The sequence below is a fragment of the Rhinoderma darwinii genome, chromosome 7, assembly GCF_050947455.1.
Source record: "Rhinoderma darwinii isolate aRhiDar2 chromosome 7, aRhiDar2.hap1, whole genome shotgun sequence".
NCBI classification, from domain to species: domain Eukaryota; kingdom Metazoa; phylum Chordata; class Amphibia; order Anura; family Rhinodermatidae; genus Rhinoderma; species Rhinoderma darwinii.
The window spans coordinates 88319652-88336594 of NC_134693.1; the positions used below are offsets into that span (position 1 = coordinate 88319652).

The 16943-nt window shown below is 41.7% G+C and overlaps 1 protein-coding gene across 2 annotated transcripts in view; it reads left to right on the forward strand.

The window, feature by feature from the left end:
* LOC142658005 (arf-GAP with dual PH domain-containing protein 1-like) overlaps window positions 1–16943 on the forward strand; it is a 162207-nt gene that overhangs the window by 46979 nt on the left and 98285 nt on the right. For both annotated transcript variants that reach the window (XM_075833643.1, XM_075833644.1), the window contains 3 exons: window positions 6976–7122; window positions 7905–7988; window positions 16670–16732. In XM_075833643.1, coding sequence (XP_075689758.1) covers window positions 6976–7122; window positions 7905–7988; window positions 16670–16732 — 294 coding nt within the window. The remainder of the gene's footprint in view (window positions 1–6975; window positions 7123–7904; window positions 7989–16669; window positions 16733–16943) is intronic.

Sequence of the window (16943 nt, forward strand, 5' to 3'; positions counted from 1 at the left end):
TGAAGTCAATAAATGTGGGATCACCTTTTGTGCGCTGTAATTGACGTCTAATTGCCTGTACACCTGCATCCTGTGGGATGCGGGTGTATAGGCTTTCAACGTCAATACTAGCTAATTTAAAGTCCTGCTGCCAGCCAAAACCCATCAGAATGGATAGGAAATCCTGAGTATCCTGTAGATATGAAGGAATATTTTTTAATAACGGGCGCATAACCCAGTCCAGATAGCGTGAAAGTGGCCCAGTAACTGACCCAATTCCTGCTATAATTGGACGCCTTGGAGGGACTTCAATTGATTTGTGTACCTTTGGAATAAAATACCAGTATGGTCTTTTTGGGAATGGTATGATTAATTTTTCTGCAAAATTTTCAGAGAAAAAACCACCCTCGACCGCCTTTCTTAATAATGATCTTAATAACCTCAAGTACAACGATGTCGGTTCTTGTTTCAGAATCTCATAAATCCTGTCATCATCTAATTGACGGTGAGCCTCCTGTATATAATACTCTCTAGACAGCAACACTATATTCCCACCCTTGTCTGCCGGTTTTAGTATAACATTTTTATTGGAACTTAACCATTTCAATGCTTTTCTTTCTCCCACTGATAAATTATGAATAGCTGATGGATAAATCAAACATTTCACATCACGTAGTACTTCTTTCTGAAATAAGTCCAATTGTGTACCGGCAGGCAAGGGAGGATTAAAAGTGGATGGTGTTCCCCCCTGAAATCTCTCAGTATACTGTAACTGTAGGTCACAATCTGTTTCATCTAATGGAACATCCATCAGTATATGTAACATCTTTTTTTCTTCAGCAGAAAAATTGTCACTCAGGCTAAAACCTAAAGTACCGACAGTGACCTTCCATTCCCCAATGGGAGGTATTCTTATTGGAATGTTATTCGAAAACACCCTATGTAAATTTATTTTACGTATTGATTTATAAAGATCTATTTCGAATTTCGTGAAATCGAATTCTGAATCAATGCAATAGTTGAAACCCTTGGAGAGCAGGGAAATGCAATCTGAGGTCAGTGTGAGATCAGAAAGATTAATCACAGTGACCTCATTGGTAGAATGGAGGACGTCTCAATCATATACAACTGTGGTGTCATTAGAAGCACAATCTCTTATTATCTCCAATAGACCTGCTTTCTTTTGACAACTGCGTTTTTGCCTCTTCTGCCTAAAGGGTTATTATTCCCTTCAGTCGCAGGACTGATAGAATTGTCCATCAACGGACCATATCTGGTCACTTCTTCTCCATGGCTCGAGTCTGATCCTGAATCAGTGGTCCAGTAATCGGAAGATCTATGTTGAATCTTCTGGCGTCTAAACTTGCGATTTCTCCGATTACCCCAATTGAAGATATGACCAGAGTCAAAGTCCCCTTTGTCTCGAATAAATTTATCCTTTTTTCGTTCCTTGGTTTCTGATTGGACCGGAATAATCCTGTTATCAACTTTTTTAATGAACATTTGAAACTGTGTTTCTGTAAGCCTCGTTTTTAATTCCAATTTGGCTTTTCCCAACTCTTCCTTAATTTATGCATATTCTTTTTCAGTGCGGGTCAATATTAGTGCTGTTAAATTCAATGAATGCTGTATATGCAATTGTTTCCACTGTGTAGCAAATTCCACATCCTCCTGATATTGTGAGATCTCTTTATATATGCGTAATCCTCTAGGTGATCTATTACACTCTTTGTAAGATTGTAGGGAATTGACAGTCCAGAACAACTTCACCTCTTTTTCGGACAGGAACATAACCTTGTTCTCAAGAGCTTTCGTGCCCATCACCTGCAACTCATCCTTGAGATTGCATTGTGTGAAAAACGCATCCACATCCGTACGACCTGCGATCAAAGCTGCTGAATCCAAAGTAACCATAGACTCCTCAAAATCAACTGGATTGTTATCCATAACTGGTTACTCCAACGTGCTCTAGCCCATAAAACACTGAATCATGAATAGGAAGTAGGAAAAACGGCTGGCACTGCTGAACCAGAATCACTTGTATAATCGGAGTGTATCAAATGGTTTTCTTATCTTTGCTGATTGTAGCAGCCAAGTTGCCCGGAGGTGCTCATCGATCAGCACAGCACAATAAAACTTGAATAAAACGAGATAGAAGATATCGAGGCACTCACCGGATAATCAACAAACTTCTTTATTCCTGGATCTCGGTCAGGATGTGGAATTAGCCTACGGCCGTTTCACGTGCGTACACGCTTCCTCAAGGCCCTGGCGTCACTTCCTCTACCTGCCTTTTTATCCACATGTCAGTAGAAAATGTTATACAACAAAATACTAAAAGACAGGGAATCAGCAAAGATAAGAAAACCATTTGATACACTCCGATTATACAAGTGATTCTGGTTCAGCAGTGCCAACCGAATTATTATACCATCTGACTATTCCCCTGATGTCCTCTGCCCAGCTAACATATGCCCCCATATTATAAATGGAAACACCAGCAAATCCTCAAACAACACTACTACCAAGCAAATCCACGCTCAAAAAGCCAAATGGTGCTCCCTCCCCTCTGAACCCTACAGCATGCCTAACAGCTGTTTACTTCCACATATATGGCATCACCATACTCGGGAGAACCCTTTTCACAATTTTTGGGATGTATGTCTCCAGTGGCACAAGCTGAGCACGACATATTTGCCACTGAAATATCATATCTAGGGAAAAATTGATATTTTTACTTTGCACCATCCGCAGCAAAATCATTTATGGAAAAGTCCTGTAGGGTGAAAATGCTTACTACACCCCTTAATAAATTCCTTGAGGGGTACAGTTTCCAAAATGGGGTCACTTCTCAGGGGTTTATTTTATTATTTCACATCAGAGCCTCTGCAATTGTGAACCAATACTTTGTAAATCACCAAATTAGGGGGGGGGGGGGGGGGTTTCCACTGTTTTGGTCCCACTGGCGCCCAGAAACCAATTCAGCAAAATCTGCACTCCGAAAGCCAAATGCTGCTCCTTCAATTCTGAGCCCTACTGTGTGCCCAAAAATCAGTTTATAACCACATGTGGGGTATTGCCGTACTCTGGAGAAATTGCTTTACAAATGTTGGTGTTCTTTTTTCCTTTATTTGTTGAGAAAATGAAAAATTTTGAGCTAAAACTCTTATTGAAGAAAAAGGATTGTTTTTATTTTCACTGCCCAATTCTAATAAATTCTATGAAACACCTGTGAGGTCAAAATGCTCACTACACAACTGGATTAATTCCTCAAGTGTAGTTTCCAAAATTGGGTCACTTGTGGGGGTTTCCACTGTTTTGTCCCCTCAAGGACTTTGCAAATGCGACATGGCCTCTGCAAACCATTCCTGCTAAATGTGATCTCCAAAAGCCAAAACCCTTCTAAGCCCTGCCGTGTGTGCAAACAGCTGTTTATGACCACATAAGGGGGGTATTGTTATGCTCGGGAGAAATTGCTTTACAAATTTTGTGGTGCTCTTTCCCCTTTAGTCCTTGTGGAAATCAAAAAACTTTTGCTAAACCTACATTTTCTTTGAAAAAATGTATATTTTAATTTTCATAGCCTACTTCCAATAATTTCTGCAAAAAACCTGTGCTGTCAAAATACTTACTATACCTCTAAATAATTTCCTCAATGGGTGTAGTTTCCAAAATGAGGTCACTTGTGGGGGGAGTTTCCACTGATTTGTCCCCTCAAGGGCTTTGCAAGTGCGACATGGCCTCCACAAACCATTCCTTCTAAGCCCTACTGTGTGTCCAAACAGCCGTTTATGACCACATGTGGGGTATTGTTTTACTCGGGATAAATTGCTTTACAAATGTTGCACTGCATTTTCCCCTTTAGTCCTTGTGGAAATTAAAAAAAATTAGCTAACCCTACATTTTCTTTGAAAAAATTTCAATTTTAATTTTTACAGCCTACTTCCAATAATATCTGCAATAAACCTGTGGTGTCAAAATACTCACTATACCCCTAGATAATTTCATTGAGCTGTGTAGTTTCCAAAATAGGGTCACTTTTGGGGGATTTCCATTGTTTTGGCACTACAAAAGCCCTTTAAACCTGACATGGTGCCTAAAATATATTCTAATAAAAAGAAGGCCCCAAAATCCTCTAGGTGCTCCTTTCCTCCTGAGGCCTGTGCTTAAGTACATTACCACACAAGGTCCACATGTGTGATATTGCCTAAATCTGCAGAATCTGGGCAATAAATATAGAGTTGCATTTCTTTGGTAAAACTTTCTGTGTTACAAAACAAATGGATTAAATATTAATTTCTGCAAAAAAAAAAATGAAATTTTTAAATTTCACCTCTACGTTGCTGTAATTCCTGTGAAACGGCTAAAGGGTTAAGAACATTTCTAAATGCTGTTTTGATTACTTTGAGGGATGCCGTTTTCAAAAGGGGGTAATTTATGAGGACTTTCTAATATATGGCCCTCAAAGCCACTTCAGAACTGAACTGGTCATACCAAATACCAAATAGCTGCCCCTACACAGTATAATGCCCCCATAGCTGCCACCATACATTATAATGCCACCATAGCTGCCACCATACATTATAATGCCCCATAGATGCACCCATACAGTATAAAGCCAACACAGATGTCCCTATACAGTGTAGTGCCCACACATTCTCCTATGCAGTATAATGCCCATACAGATGCCCCCATGCAGTATAATGCCCAAACAAATTCCCCCATACAGTATAATGCCCACACATTCTCCAATGCAGTATAATGCCCATACAGATTCCCCCATGCAGTATAATGCCCAAACAAATTCCCCCATACAGCATAATGATCCCATAGCTTCCCCCATACAGCATAATGCCCCCATAGCTTCCCCCATACAGCATAATGCCCCCATAGCTGCCCCCATACAGTATGATACCCCTAAAGTTGCCCCCAGTGCCAGTGCCCTTGTAGATAGTGACACAGTGGCCATGTAGGTAGTGCCACAGTATATTGCCCTCTTGCTGCCACCATAAAGTATAATGCCCCCATACAGTATAAGGCCAACACAAATGCCCCCATACAGTATAATGCCCACATAGATTCTCCCATGCTGTATAATGCCCACACAGATGCCCACATGCAGTATATTTCCCAAACAAATTCCCTCATACAGCATAATGCCCCATAGCTGCCCCATGCAGCATAATGCCCCCATAGCTTCACCATACAGTAAAATGTCCATACAGATGCCCCATACAGTAAAATGCCCCCATAGCTGCCCCATACAGAATAATGCCCCATAACTGCCCCATACAGTATAAAGCCCCATAGCTGCCCCATACAGTAAAATGCCCCCATAGCTGCCCCATACAGTATAATGCCCCATAACTGCCCTCCTACAGCATAATACCCCATAGCTGCCCCATACAGTATAATGCCCCCCTAGCTGCCCTTAAACAGTATAATACCCCCAAAGCTGCCCCTAGTGCCAGTGCCCATATATAAAGTGCCAATGCCCTCTCGATAGTGCCACAATGCCCATGTAGATAGTGCCCCTATATAGTGCCACAGTTTCCATGTTGATAGTGCCACCCCCTGTAGATAGCGCCATTGAGACTCCCTCTAGGAGCGGAATCCAAAGGCTAGAGAATAGGCCGTGGATTCCACTCCTAGAGAGAAGCCCTGATGTCACTGTCCATATATGGACAGTGTCATCAGTGGCTACTCCTTGAGCGAATCCCCGTTGCTGACTCTGGCCGGGTATTCCGCTCCTGGGGGAGCCACTGATGTCAATGTCCATATATGGACAGTGACCTCAGGGCTTTGCTCTAGGAGCGGAATCCTTGGCCAGATCATCTGCAACAAGGATTCCATTCATCGAGTAGCCACTAATTCGTTCAGAATTAGTTCAGAGCTCCTCCGCTTCCCGAAGACTCCCCGGACACAGCGCTACTTTAAGCGCTGTGCTCAGGGAAGCCCTTGACGGTACTGTCCATATATGGTCAGTGACGTCAGTGGCTAATACTTGTGCGGAATCCCCGTTGCCGACTCTGGGCAGGGATTCCTCTCATAAATTAACAGTACCAAGTGCTTCCCCGAGCACAGCACTTAAAGTAGCCCTGTGTCTTGGGCAGTCTTCGTCGAGTGGAGGAGCTCCCTCTGCTCCTCCGCTATGAACAAATTCTGAAGCAGGGAGCTGATGGTTCCCTGCTTCAGAATTATTTTGACCGTGAGACATACCCCCGGCCGCCTGAGACAGCGTGACACTGACCGGAATCCGGGACTGTCCCGCTGAATCTGGGACAGTTGGGAGGTATGAGATAGATAGATATGAGATAATAGATAGATAGATAGATAGATAGATAGATAGATAGATAGATAGATAGATAGATAGATAGATAGATAGATAGATAGATAGATAGATAGATAGATAGATAGATAGGGGGGAGAGCGCCGCGAGGGGGGAGAGCAGGGGGTGGGGGCGGGAGCCACAAAAAGAATGTGCCCGGAGACACAAGAGCTTTTAAAATCATAAAATTATTTATTTTAGGATTTTAGAAATGCTAGTGTTCCCAGGCACTAGATTGTTTTATACTGTGTACTCACCACTGTCCTCTGCAGTGCTCCGCTCCGGTGTGTCTGCTACACTCTGCTCCCTAGCTCCAGGCAGACTGCTGCGCAGGCAGCGTCGTTACAGGGGGGCGTGGCTGGCAACAGGGAGGGTACTGGGCAAGACTGGACATTGCTCAGATCGCCCGAGATGGCGGGACAGCGTTGAAAAACCGGGACTGTCCAGCAAGATCCGGGACGGTTGGGAGCTATGGCTTTTCATAGGCGTTACTAATGATATTAGCAAACAAAGTATGTTTTTGCAGTGTTCTGTTGACTCCTTTCAGTAGTGTATTATGGTGTACACTGATAGTATTTACTATGTGCTCAATCTTATCTATAGAAATAACTATTTGTGGGTCAGAATCTGCAATAGCCGTCCAACCCCTACTATTCTTTCTATTTCAGGCAAAGGAACCAAAGGCAGTAATTAAAGTTGACAGTATGAATGCCACTTTGCAGCCAGAGAAGATGAAACACACCAACGGTTTACAGATCATATATGTCAAAGACAACAGAGCAAGAAACTTATTTGTGTACCACAATGATGGGCAGGTGAAGTAAAGCAGATCTCCTGCTTGTATAAGCAGTACAACCAGCCCCAGTAAGGCGGCAGTGTACAAAGTTTAGTGACATTGTAAATACATATCTTTTACCAATCCTAAATTACAGACTGTGAAAAAGTTGCCATTGGGAAAAATTATTGTATATTTAGGCGGTTAAGTAGCTAAAATCTGATTCCACAACCAGACCCTCCAGCCCTATTCAAAGCAGGTAAATAATAGTCACATTTTTCAGCAGTCATTAACAATAATTATTGCTATATGAAGTTATGATGTTATCTGTTTTCACTGACCAGTCCTACAAAATACAGTGCCATGTTTTTGTAAAAGATTAAATTTTAATGGGGTTGACTGGTTTAGAAAAGTGTTAATAGAGTCTTGCCCCTCATTCATAATGTCCACCAATTAGCCAGACTGGAAGGCATCAACAAAGAGCGTTTTTCACTATTTCAAGGACTCTGCACTTTACATGAACAGCCCATTGATTACACTGGGCACCATGTAATATTCTATTTCACTTGCAATTGAGCTACATGGGAATTGAAAATTTGCTGCCAGTTTCCACCGTAGATTATAGCTGATCACTGAGGGTCCCAACAGCGAGACATTTTCGGGAGACACTTATAAAATTTTGAGCTGAAACCACTTTGGACAACCCTTTAAGACTTCAGGTAAAAGTGAGGTAAACACATCACCAAGATGTGTTGAAGGTTGGCGTGCATGCTTTTAACTCTGATTCATTTTAAGCAGCTTTGTTTTGTTTTTGTCTCATAGGAGATAGTCAGCTGGTTTAATGCCATCCGAGTGGCTCAATTTCACTACATGAAAATTGCCTTTCCCACAGCAAATGACAAAGAGGTAACCAGGTGCAATATGGGGGTTGAAGGAAGAAATATCGATATGAGTGGATTTGTTATCCTACCTTAGCACCTCTGTCTGCCTATCCTGAAACAGCTCGGTTTCAAGGTTTAGAAGAATGCAATTGTAATGATGGGGTAAGGAAACAGACAAGTGAGCCCAAATCTACCCGCCACTCAGTCCCTGCCTACTTGCAACGACCCGCCCTAGGCGATGGGGTACAAATGGGCGACGGTCCCTACGCTCAATAAGTGCCCGACAGACAAACAGACAAGGGTACACAGAAGCAAGGGAAAAGGGGCAGTTGCCCATGGCAACACCGCGAGCAACAAGAGTGGTGAACGAGCCGAGTCAAACCAGGAGTGTACGAGGTACCAAACGCAGAGCAGGAGAGTAGTGAACAAGCCGAGTCAAACCAGGAGTGTACGAGGTACCAAACGCAGAGCAGGAGAGTAGTGAACAAGCCGAGTCAAACCAGGAGTGTACGAGGTACCAAACGCAGAGCAGGAGAGTAGTCAGTAAGCCAGGGTCGATATGAAGCAGGGTCAAATGGTTTAAAGAAGCTGCAGCAGGGCCAGGAAACAAAACAAGAATCACAAGCAAGGAGGAACAGGAAAGGCAGGTGTAAATAGACAGAGGGCGGGAGCTAGCTCCGTCTGGCCAGGCTGTGATAGGCTCTCCCACTCCTAAGCCTGCCATCCTGAGTGGTGGAGGATGGAGTCAGTCTCACAGACATAGAAGCAGGTGCAGGCTGATTACCTATGGGCGTGGATACAGACGCCGTGCCTGGCAGTTCCTTAACAGCAATGCTGTACTTTAGTCTTTCAGTGGAGGGATTTTTGGGTACTTTCACCTCACTAAAGAATAACCTTCTGTCTATTTGCTCCACAAGCCCTACCCCATAGACTCATGGATTCAATATCTTGAACTGACTAGGGTTAACATGAGGCATAATAGGGCCCCTGCTGATACTGGTTCATGCCACCATACCCAACCATCCTAGAACTTGTTGCTCCCTCCCCACACTTCATGTCCTGAGCAGCATTGGGGCTAGTTTACGCTGCGTTTTTTGGCATGGATTTTGATGTGGAAACCAGCATTCTCTTTCTCAGCGGTGCTTGTTTGGAGCGTTTTTTTGCGCGCAAAAAGGTGGAAAAAAAAAAGCATAAAAACCGCTGGCAATTCAAAATCTGCCTCAAAATTCCTGAAGGAAAATTCCTGTTTGAACTCTCCCTTATACTCTGAATCCCTTATACTCTCAATCGTTTGCCAACATTTCTGCGATTTTGGAGTAGATGAGTCCTTTGCAAGTTTACACATCACAAAGGTAAGGGAGAGCGGGCTAGCCTGTGCTGGTCTCCATGGTTTGTATGCCCTTGGGGCTAGTAAATCTAACATAGCTGCATGCAAAATGGTATAAATGGCTCTAATATTTTGGACTGTATCCTTCTTGTATTGTACACCAGCAGTTCTTATTGGATACTTAGAAGCAAAAGGGAATAATTTCTGTCTTTTCTATTATGCTTAAATGAGGAATAATGCACTCTAAGACCTCATATTAAACAGCGGTACAAAACGGAGAAGTAGAAAACAATGTTACATACAGAAACAGCATAGCAGTGCCAAGAGTACAAGGTAAATTTTTAACAAAAACATACGGATATAAAACTTCACATATCTAAAACTAAATATAATGGAAAACAAAAACTAAACAAACAGCCTTTCCTTATCAGAAGAAAATGTGAGACAAAATTAGGTGAAGACCAGTCAATAGCAGCAGTTAACGGAGGAACGGGAGACTCCGGAGAGACGTCAGCCAATTCCAGACCCAAGCAATCTGAACAATAGCAATTTATAAGCTAGTATGAGGGTTGGTTATCAAAGAGCTACACACTTACAGAAATTTATCTGGGAACCCACGTGCTTCATAAGTGAGCTTAACCCCTTAATGACCGGGCATGTTTGTACCTTAATGACCAGGCCAGATTTGTCAAATCTGGTATGTCTGACTTTATCAGAGAATAACTCTGTGAAAGTTTTGAATATCCAAGTAATTCTGACATTGTTTTTTCGTCACATGTTGTACTTTATTTTAGTGGTAAAAGTAGACTGATACGATTTGCGGAAACTAATTAAAAAATAGAAAAATTGAAGAAATAATGTAAAAATTACCATTTTCCCCTATTTTTAACTGCAATATGTCACATATGTACACACATACTGTACAATTTTTTTAATTAAATATATATTTCTATCTCTTTACTCCATTTTGGCAGCACTTTTGAAAAAATAAAATAAATTTTCAGCAATTTAGAGGACTTACAAATTGAATAATAATTTTATAAATTTTGAAGTACATTTTGTTTTCCGGCACCAAGCCAGGTTTTCAGAGGCTCATAGGTCTCAGAGTGATGGAAACCCCCACAAATGACCCCATTTAGAAAACTAGACCCCTTAAGGTATTTACCTAAGGGTATAGTAAGTATTTTGACCCCACAGTTTTTTGCTAAATTTAATACATAGCAGGTGAAAAAAAAAAAAATTCACTTTTTTCATAAAAGTATCAGTTTGAAGACCAATTTCTTTGTAAAGCGACCATGAGAATGAAGAAACACACCACAAAATCTATCACCCTGTTTCTCCTGTTTTCAAAAATACCAACATTGTGGCCCTAATGCGCTGCCTGGACACACGGTAGGACCCAAAATGAAGGGAGCACCCGGTGGCTTTCAGGACTCATATTTTGCTTGAAAATGTTTTAGGCCCCACTGTACATTTGGAGAGGCTTTGAGCTGCCAAAACGATAGAAACTCCCCATAAACGACCCCATTTAGAAAACTAGACCCCATAAGGTATTTATTTAGGGGTATAGTAATTATTTTGACCACACAGTTCTTTGCTAAATTTAATGCATAGCAGGTGAAAAAAATAATAATTTCCCTTTTTTCATAAAAGTATTTGTTTGAAGACCGATTTCTTTGTAAAGCGACCATGAAAATGAAGAAACACACCCCAAAATCTATCACCCTCTTTCTCCTGTTTTCAAAAATACCCACATTGTGGCCCTAATGCGTTGTTTGGACACACGGCAGGGCCCCAAAGGAAGGGAACACCCGGAGGCTTTCAGGACTCATATTTTGCTTGAAAATGTTTTAGGCCCCAATGTACATTTGGAGAAGCTTTGAGCTGCCAGAATGATAGAAACTCCCCATAAACGACCCCATTTCGAAAACTAGACCCCTTAAGGTATTTATCTAGAGGTATAGTTAGCATTTTGACCACACAGGTTTTTCGCTAAATATATTGAAATTAGTCTGTAAGAATTAAAATGTACTTTTTTTCTGAAACAACATAGAAATTTTTATTATTTACAAGGAATAACGAAGAAAATGCACCCCAACATTTGTAAAGCAATGTCTCCCGATTACGACAATACCCCATATGTGGTAATAAACTGATGTTTGGACCCACAGCAGGGCTCAGAATGGAAGGAGCGCCATTTGGATTTATGATTTTGCTGGAATGGTTTTCGGTGCCATGTCGCATTTGCAATGCACTGGAGGGACCAAAACAGTGGAAACCCACCAAAAGTGACCCCATTTTGGAAAAACCTTCAAGGAATTTTTCTAGGGGTATAGTGAGCATTTACACCCCACGGGTCTTTTGCAGAGTTTATTAGAATTAGGGCGCGGAAATTAATATCAAAATTTTTTCCACTAAAATGTTGCATTTTCTCATTTTCACAAGGGATAAAGGAGGAAAAAAACAACCATTTTTTTATAAAGCAATTTCTCCCGAGTACGGAAATACCCAACATGTTGTCATAAGTTTTTTCATTAGAAATGAATTAACCCTTTCAGGACTGATCCATTTTTTGCTTTCATATTTTAGATTTTCACTCCCCGCTTTCCAAGAGCCATAACTTTTTTATTTTTCCATCAATAGAGTGGTGTGAAGGCTTATTTGTTGCGGGACAATCTGTAGTTTTCATTGGTACCATTTTGGGGTACATGCGATTTTTTTTGATCACTTTTTATTCAATTTTTTTGCAATCCTGAGCAAAAAACAGGAATTCTGACACCGTTTTTTTAGGTTTTTTTTTTGCGGCGCTCACCGTACGCAATAAATTAAATTTTTAATTTATTCTGCGGGTTGGTACGATTACGGCGATACCATATGTATATAGGTTTGGTCCTTTTTTTTAGCGTTTGCGCAATAAAATGACTTATTTATAAAAAAAAAAATTTCTGTGTCACCATATTCTGAGAGCCATAATTTTTTAATTTTTTAGTCAAAAAAGCTGTGTAAGGGCTTGTTTTTTGCGGGACGGATAGAAGTTTTTATTGGTACTATTTTCGGGTACATGCGACTTTTTGATCACTTTTTATTCTTTATTTAGGGAGCGGTGGTGACCCAAAAAATTGCGATTCTGTCGTAGTTTTTTATTGATTTTTTTTGGGGTGTTCATCGTGCGGGAAAAATAACATTATAGTTTTATAGTTGGGTTCGTTACGAACGCGGTGATACCAGATATGTGTACTTTTTTAACGTGTTCATTTTTTTTCTATAATAAAAGTCTTATTATAGGAAAAAAGCATTTAGTGTTTATAGAACTTATAACTTTTATTTTTACACTTTTTTTAAAACATTTTTATTACTTTTTTTTACTTTTTTAACTTGTCCCACTAGGGGACACTTAGTCTTGCAGCTTTGATCGCTGCTAGAGTACATTACACTACACACGTAGTGTAATGTACTCTAACTGTCATTGTGACGTGACTGTCACACTGACAGGAAGCAGAGGAGGAACGGCCGGAGGCTGTTCCTCCGAGGCTTCCGTGCATGGCAACCCGGAGGTCATTATCTGAACTCCGATTGCCGTGACAAGCATCGGTAGCCCCCACGATCACTTCGTGGGGGCTGCTGATGTGCTTCAAACCACTTAAATGCGGTGACGGCAATCCGTCGCCGCACTTAAGGGGTTAACTGCCGAAATCAGCGGCGATGGTCCGCTGTCCGGCGAGGCTGATGTCTCAGCTGTCGGGGACAGCTGTCAGCGCGGGTCTGTCACTCTGTGTTTACACAGAGTGACAGTTTTAAATGCGGACGAAAATGTACGTCATGGTGCGGGAACTAGCAGCCGACCATGACGTACATTTTCGTCCTTGGTCGTTAAGGGGTTAAAGAGTGGCAAGGTAGAATTATCCAACTCAATCCATGCTGACAACATAGGAACCTTTAAATGCTTTCAATGCAGGAGTATAGTTATGTTTAGCATAGAGCAATAGGAGAGTCATGAGAGATCTAACAGCAACAGTAGGTATAAGCTCTTCTACTAATAGTAAAAGACAAGTTGTTTGTTCAGGTATATGAGGGAGTCCTACTTTAAGCTCAAGAAAGTATTAATAATGGGACATTCCCAGAACATGTGTAGGAAGGAGCCCTCCGCTCCGTGGACAAACAGGAGTAGGTATACATCCCATTCTAAATAATTTGGAAGGGGTGTAGTAAATTTGGTGGAAAAATTTCAATTGAATAAGTCGGTCCCTTAGATAACAAGTGGCATGTTAGAGCAGATAGAATTTCCTTATGATCATCTGTAGATACAGGGGAAGGAGTCCAAGATGAACGATCCAAGGCTCTATCAAGTTTTTTTAGAAGATAAAGTTAAGTACTGCCTATAAAGTGTGGATAATGGTTTAGCCAATGTCTCCTGCGTCACCCAATTTTCCACTGGGGAAGTACAAAGTCTAACGTTATATCCTGCAAATTGCGATCATGTCTAAGCTGTAAATAGCGGAACCTGAGATGAGTTGGGATCTGGTGTTTGGACCGAAGTTGTACAAAAGTAGCTACTTATATATGGACAGTGACGTCAGGGGTTACCGCTAGGATCGGAATCTCCGGCCACAGTGTTGCTGATTCCGCTCAGGGAGTAGCCCCTGACATCACTGTCCATATATAGACAGTGGCGCCAGGGGCTCCTTCTGGAGGGAATCCCCGGCCACAGCTACAGTGGCACTATCTACAGGGGGGTGGGTGTCACTAAATTCTGCTCCTGCTCACATACACCTTCCCTCAGAGTGCTGCCAGAAGGTGGATGCAGCAGCACCCGGCATTCATCCGGCTACAGTTAATTATGATAGGATACGGCAACGGACCTCCCTGGCAGCTGGTCCCAAAAATGCTGCAGGTAACGTTTTTGGATCAGGCTCCTGCACGGTCCAGCACCATACGGCACCACAACTGATGTACCCTGTGCCAGAACAGATTCGTTCTAGCATCAATTTCCCTTCGGCTTTTCTGCAACATGCCGGAGGGAAACAAACGGACAACTGATATATATGAGTCCCTGTTTTTTCGGGGGCTGTATTCCACCACTTCCTGAAGGCTAGGTTAATCAATGACATTCCAATGTCAAGTGACTCACATTTACCTCAGCTGTCATGAAGCATATACAACCTGCTTCCCTGTTTTTACACAGGAAAGAAGTACAACAGCTTTGTAATATAACGTTATAAAATATTGAATTTGTTCTTATTTTGATTTCAGAGGAAGTTCGTCTAGGTTTGAATGTTTGAAAGGTCCGCCAGCATATGCCCAAACGTATGCCACTGCATAGGCAGCGACTTCCATTACAAAAAAAGTATTCCGTGAACTATACGTTTGTTTTTTGCATACAGTTGTATTGTATTAAGGCAACTGTATTCCATCATATTCTGGTGAAACGTATGTCAAAAGAAAACTCTTTTGACATATGTCTATGTACATGAGGCTCTGTTCATCTCATTTTAGCTTTCTGTCTGAGAAATATATTAGGAGGATTTTTTTACGTATATCTTCGATATACCGGTATACAAAACGAAGAGGAAAGACAAAACAAAACAATATAAGTTAATTTATTACAATATACATGAAAAAGTACAAAGACTTCCCCGTGTCTCTGGCCTAAATAATGCCAAAGGGACCCCCACTATTACCCTATTAGAATTTAAACAGGAGAAATGGCACTTCAAGCAGAGGACATCCGGAGAAATCTGCATTTGAATAACTGAAATTGCAATGTTAAATATAGAATGCAAAGACAATGCAAATAAATTGTAAAGGATCTGCCAGACAAAGCTTCTAGGTCGACGCCCGTGGTTAATCAGTCTGCATCTGCTCCTAGGTCTGATAGAGTGACTAGATCTGCTACCACTCAGGCTGGTAGGCTGAGGAGTGGGAGAACCTATCACAGCCTGGCCAGACGGTTCTAGCTCCCGCCCTCGGTCTATTTATACCTTCATTTGCTTCTTGTCTTTGCCTGTGATTCTCTCTTGTTTCCTGGCTCTGCTGTTCCAGCTATTACTATTGACCTCTGCTTCATATTTACCCTGGCTTTACTGACTACGCTCCTGCTCTGCATTTGGTACCTCGTACACTCCTGGTTTGACTTGGCTCGTTCACTACTCTTGTTGCTCACGGTGTTGCCGTGGGCAACTGCCCCATTTTCCCTTAGCTTCTGTGTACCCTTGTCTGTTTGTCTGTCGTGCACATATTGAGCGTAGGGACCGTCGCCCAGTTGTACGTCGTCGCCTAGGACGGGTCGTGCAAGTAGGCAGGGACTGAGTGGCGGATAGATTAGGGCTCCCCTGTCTGTATCACTACTCCGTCGTCACATAAATAATGACGATATACAAGATAGGAAAAGATGTGATTATCACACCATTAAAGACCTGGTCCTGTGAGGCCAAGAGTGGGGCTGAGACCCAGATCTTCGATATGGCAAACGCCACCAATAGACTCCCATTATAAAAAAAAATACATATACCACGCGGTATATGTTTTTTACTGTATGCCTATATATAGGAAAGCATAGTAAACTATGCTTTCCTATGCAGTAAAAAAGGTATGCCGACACATACCGGCCTGGCGTATGCAAGAAGGACACTCTTTTGACATATGCATTTGTACCTGTAGATATTTTAAGCTTAAAGAGGCTCTGTCACCAGTTTATAAGTGCCCTCTCTCCTACCTAATCTGATAGGCGCTGTAATGTAGATAACAACAGTGGTTTTTATTTTGAAAAACAATCATTTTTGAGCAAGTTATGAACAATTTTAGATTTATGCTAATTAGTTCTTAATGACCGACTGGTCAAGTGGGCATTGTAAAGAGAAGTGTATGACGCTGATCAATCAGAATCATACACTTCTCTTCATTCCAGCCCAGCTTGTTTCACTGCACAGCATGATCTCACAAGATCACGCTGTGACGGGACTTCCTCCCACAGGTCAGTTATGGAAGAGTCAACAGACATCGCCTCCAGCCGTGCCAGGACGTTTATCCGAATCTGCAGCGTCTGGAGGCGATGTCTGTTCAGTCTTCCATGGCTCCGATGAAGAACCTGTGGGAGGAAGTCCCGTCACAGTGTGATCTCTGGGCATGAATGAAGAGAAGTGGACGTATCAGGAGATTTACATTCCAAACCTGCATCACAGAAGGAGGAAATAAGAAAAGTTAGTATATAACAGTATACAGTATTCCACAAATCAGCCTGTTATTTTCAAAGCATATCAAATCTGATAGTTTGGAAAAGCGTACATAGTTGTATTGGCCAAGAAAAACATTTAGAAAATAACTGATCTAACTGATAATGTGTAAAAGATTCAAGAATTTTCTATATCTGTGTAATTTTCTAGATAATAAGTCGTTTGCCTCAGAATTTCTTGAAGGAAGGGTATATGGAGAAGACAGGACCAAAGGTAGGTAAAAATAATGTGGAAAAATAGAGGGAAATTGTTTATATTAAAAAATCGGGGGGTTTCCCCACTAAACAATGATGTTATATCACTAGGAAAAGCATCAACGTTTCAGTGTTGGTCCAACTACTATGACCCTCTCTGATCATTGATGTTTGCAAAGTAATGCGCTGCTTAGACTTCAGTTGCCTCTGCTTGACGTTTTTCGAAGGCT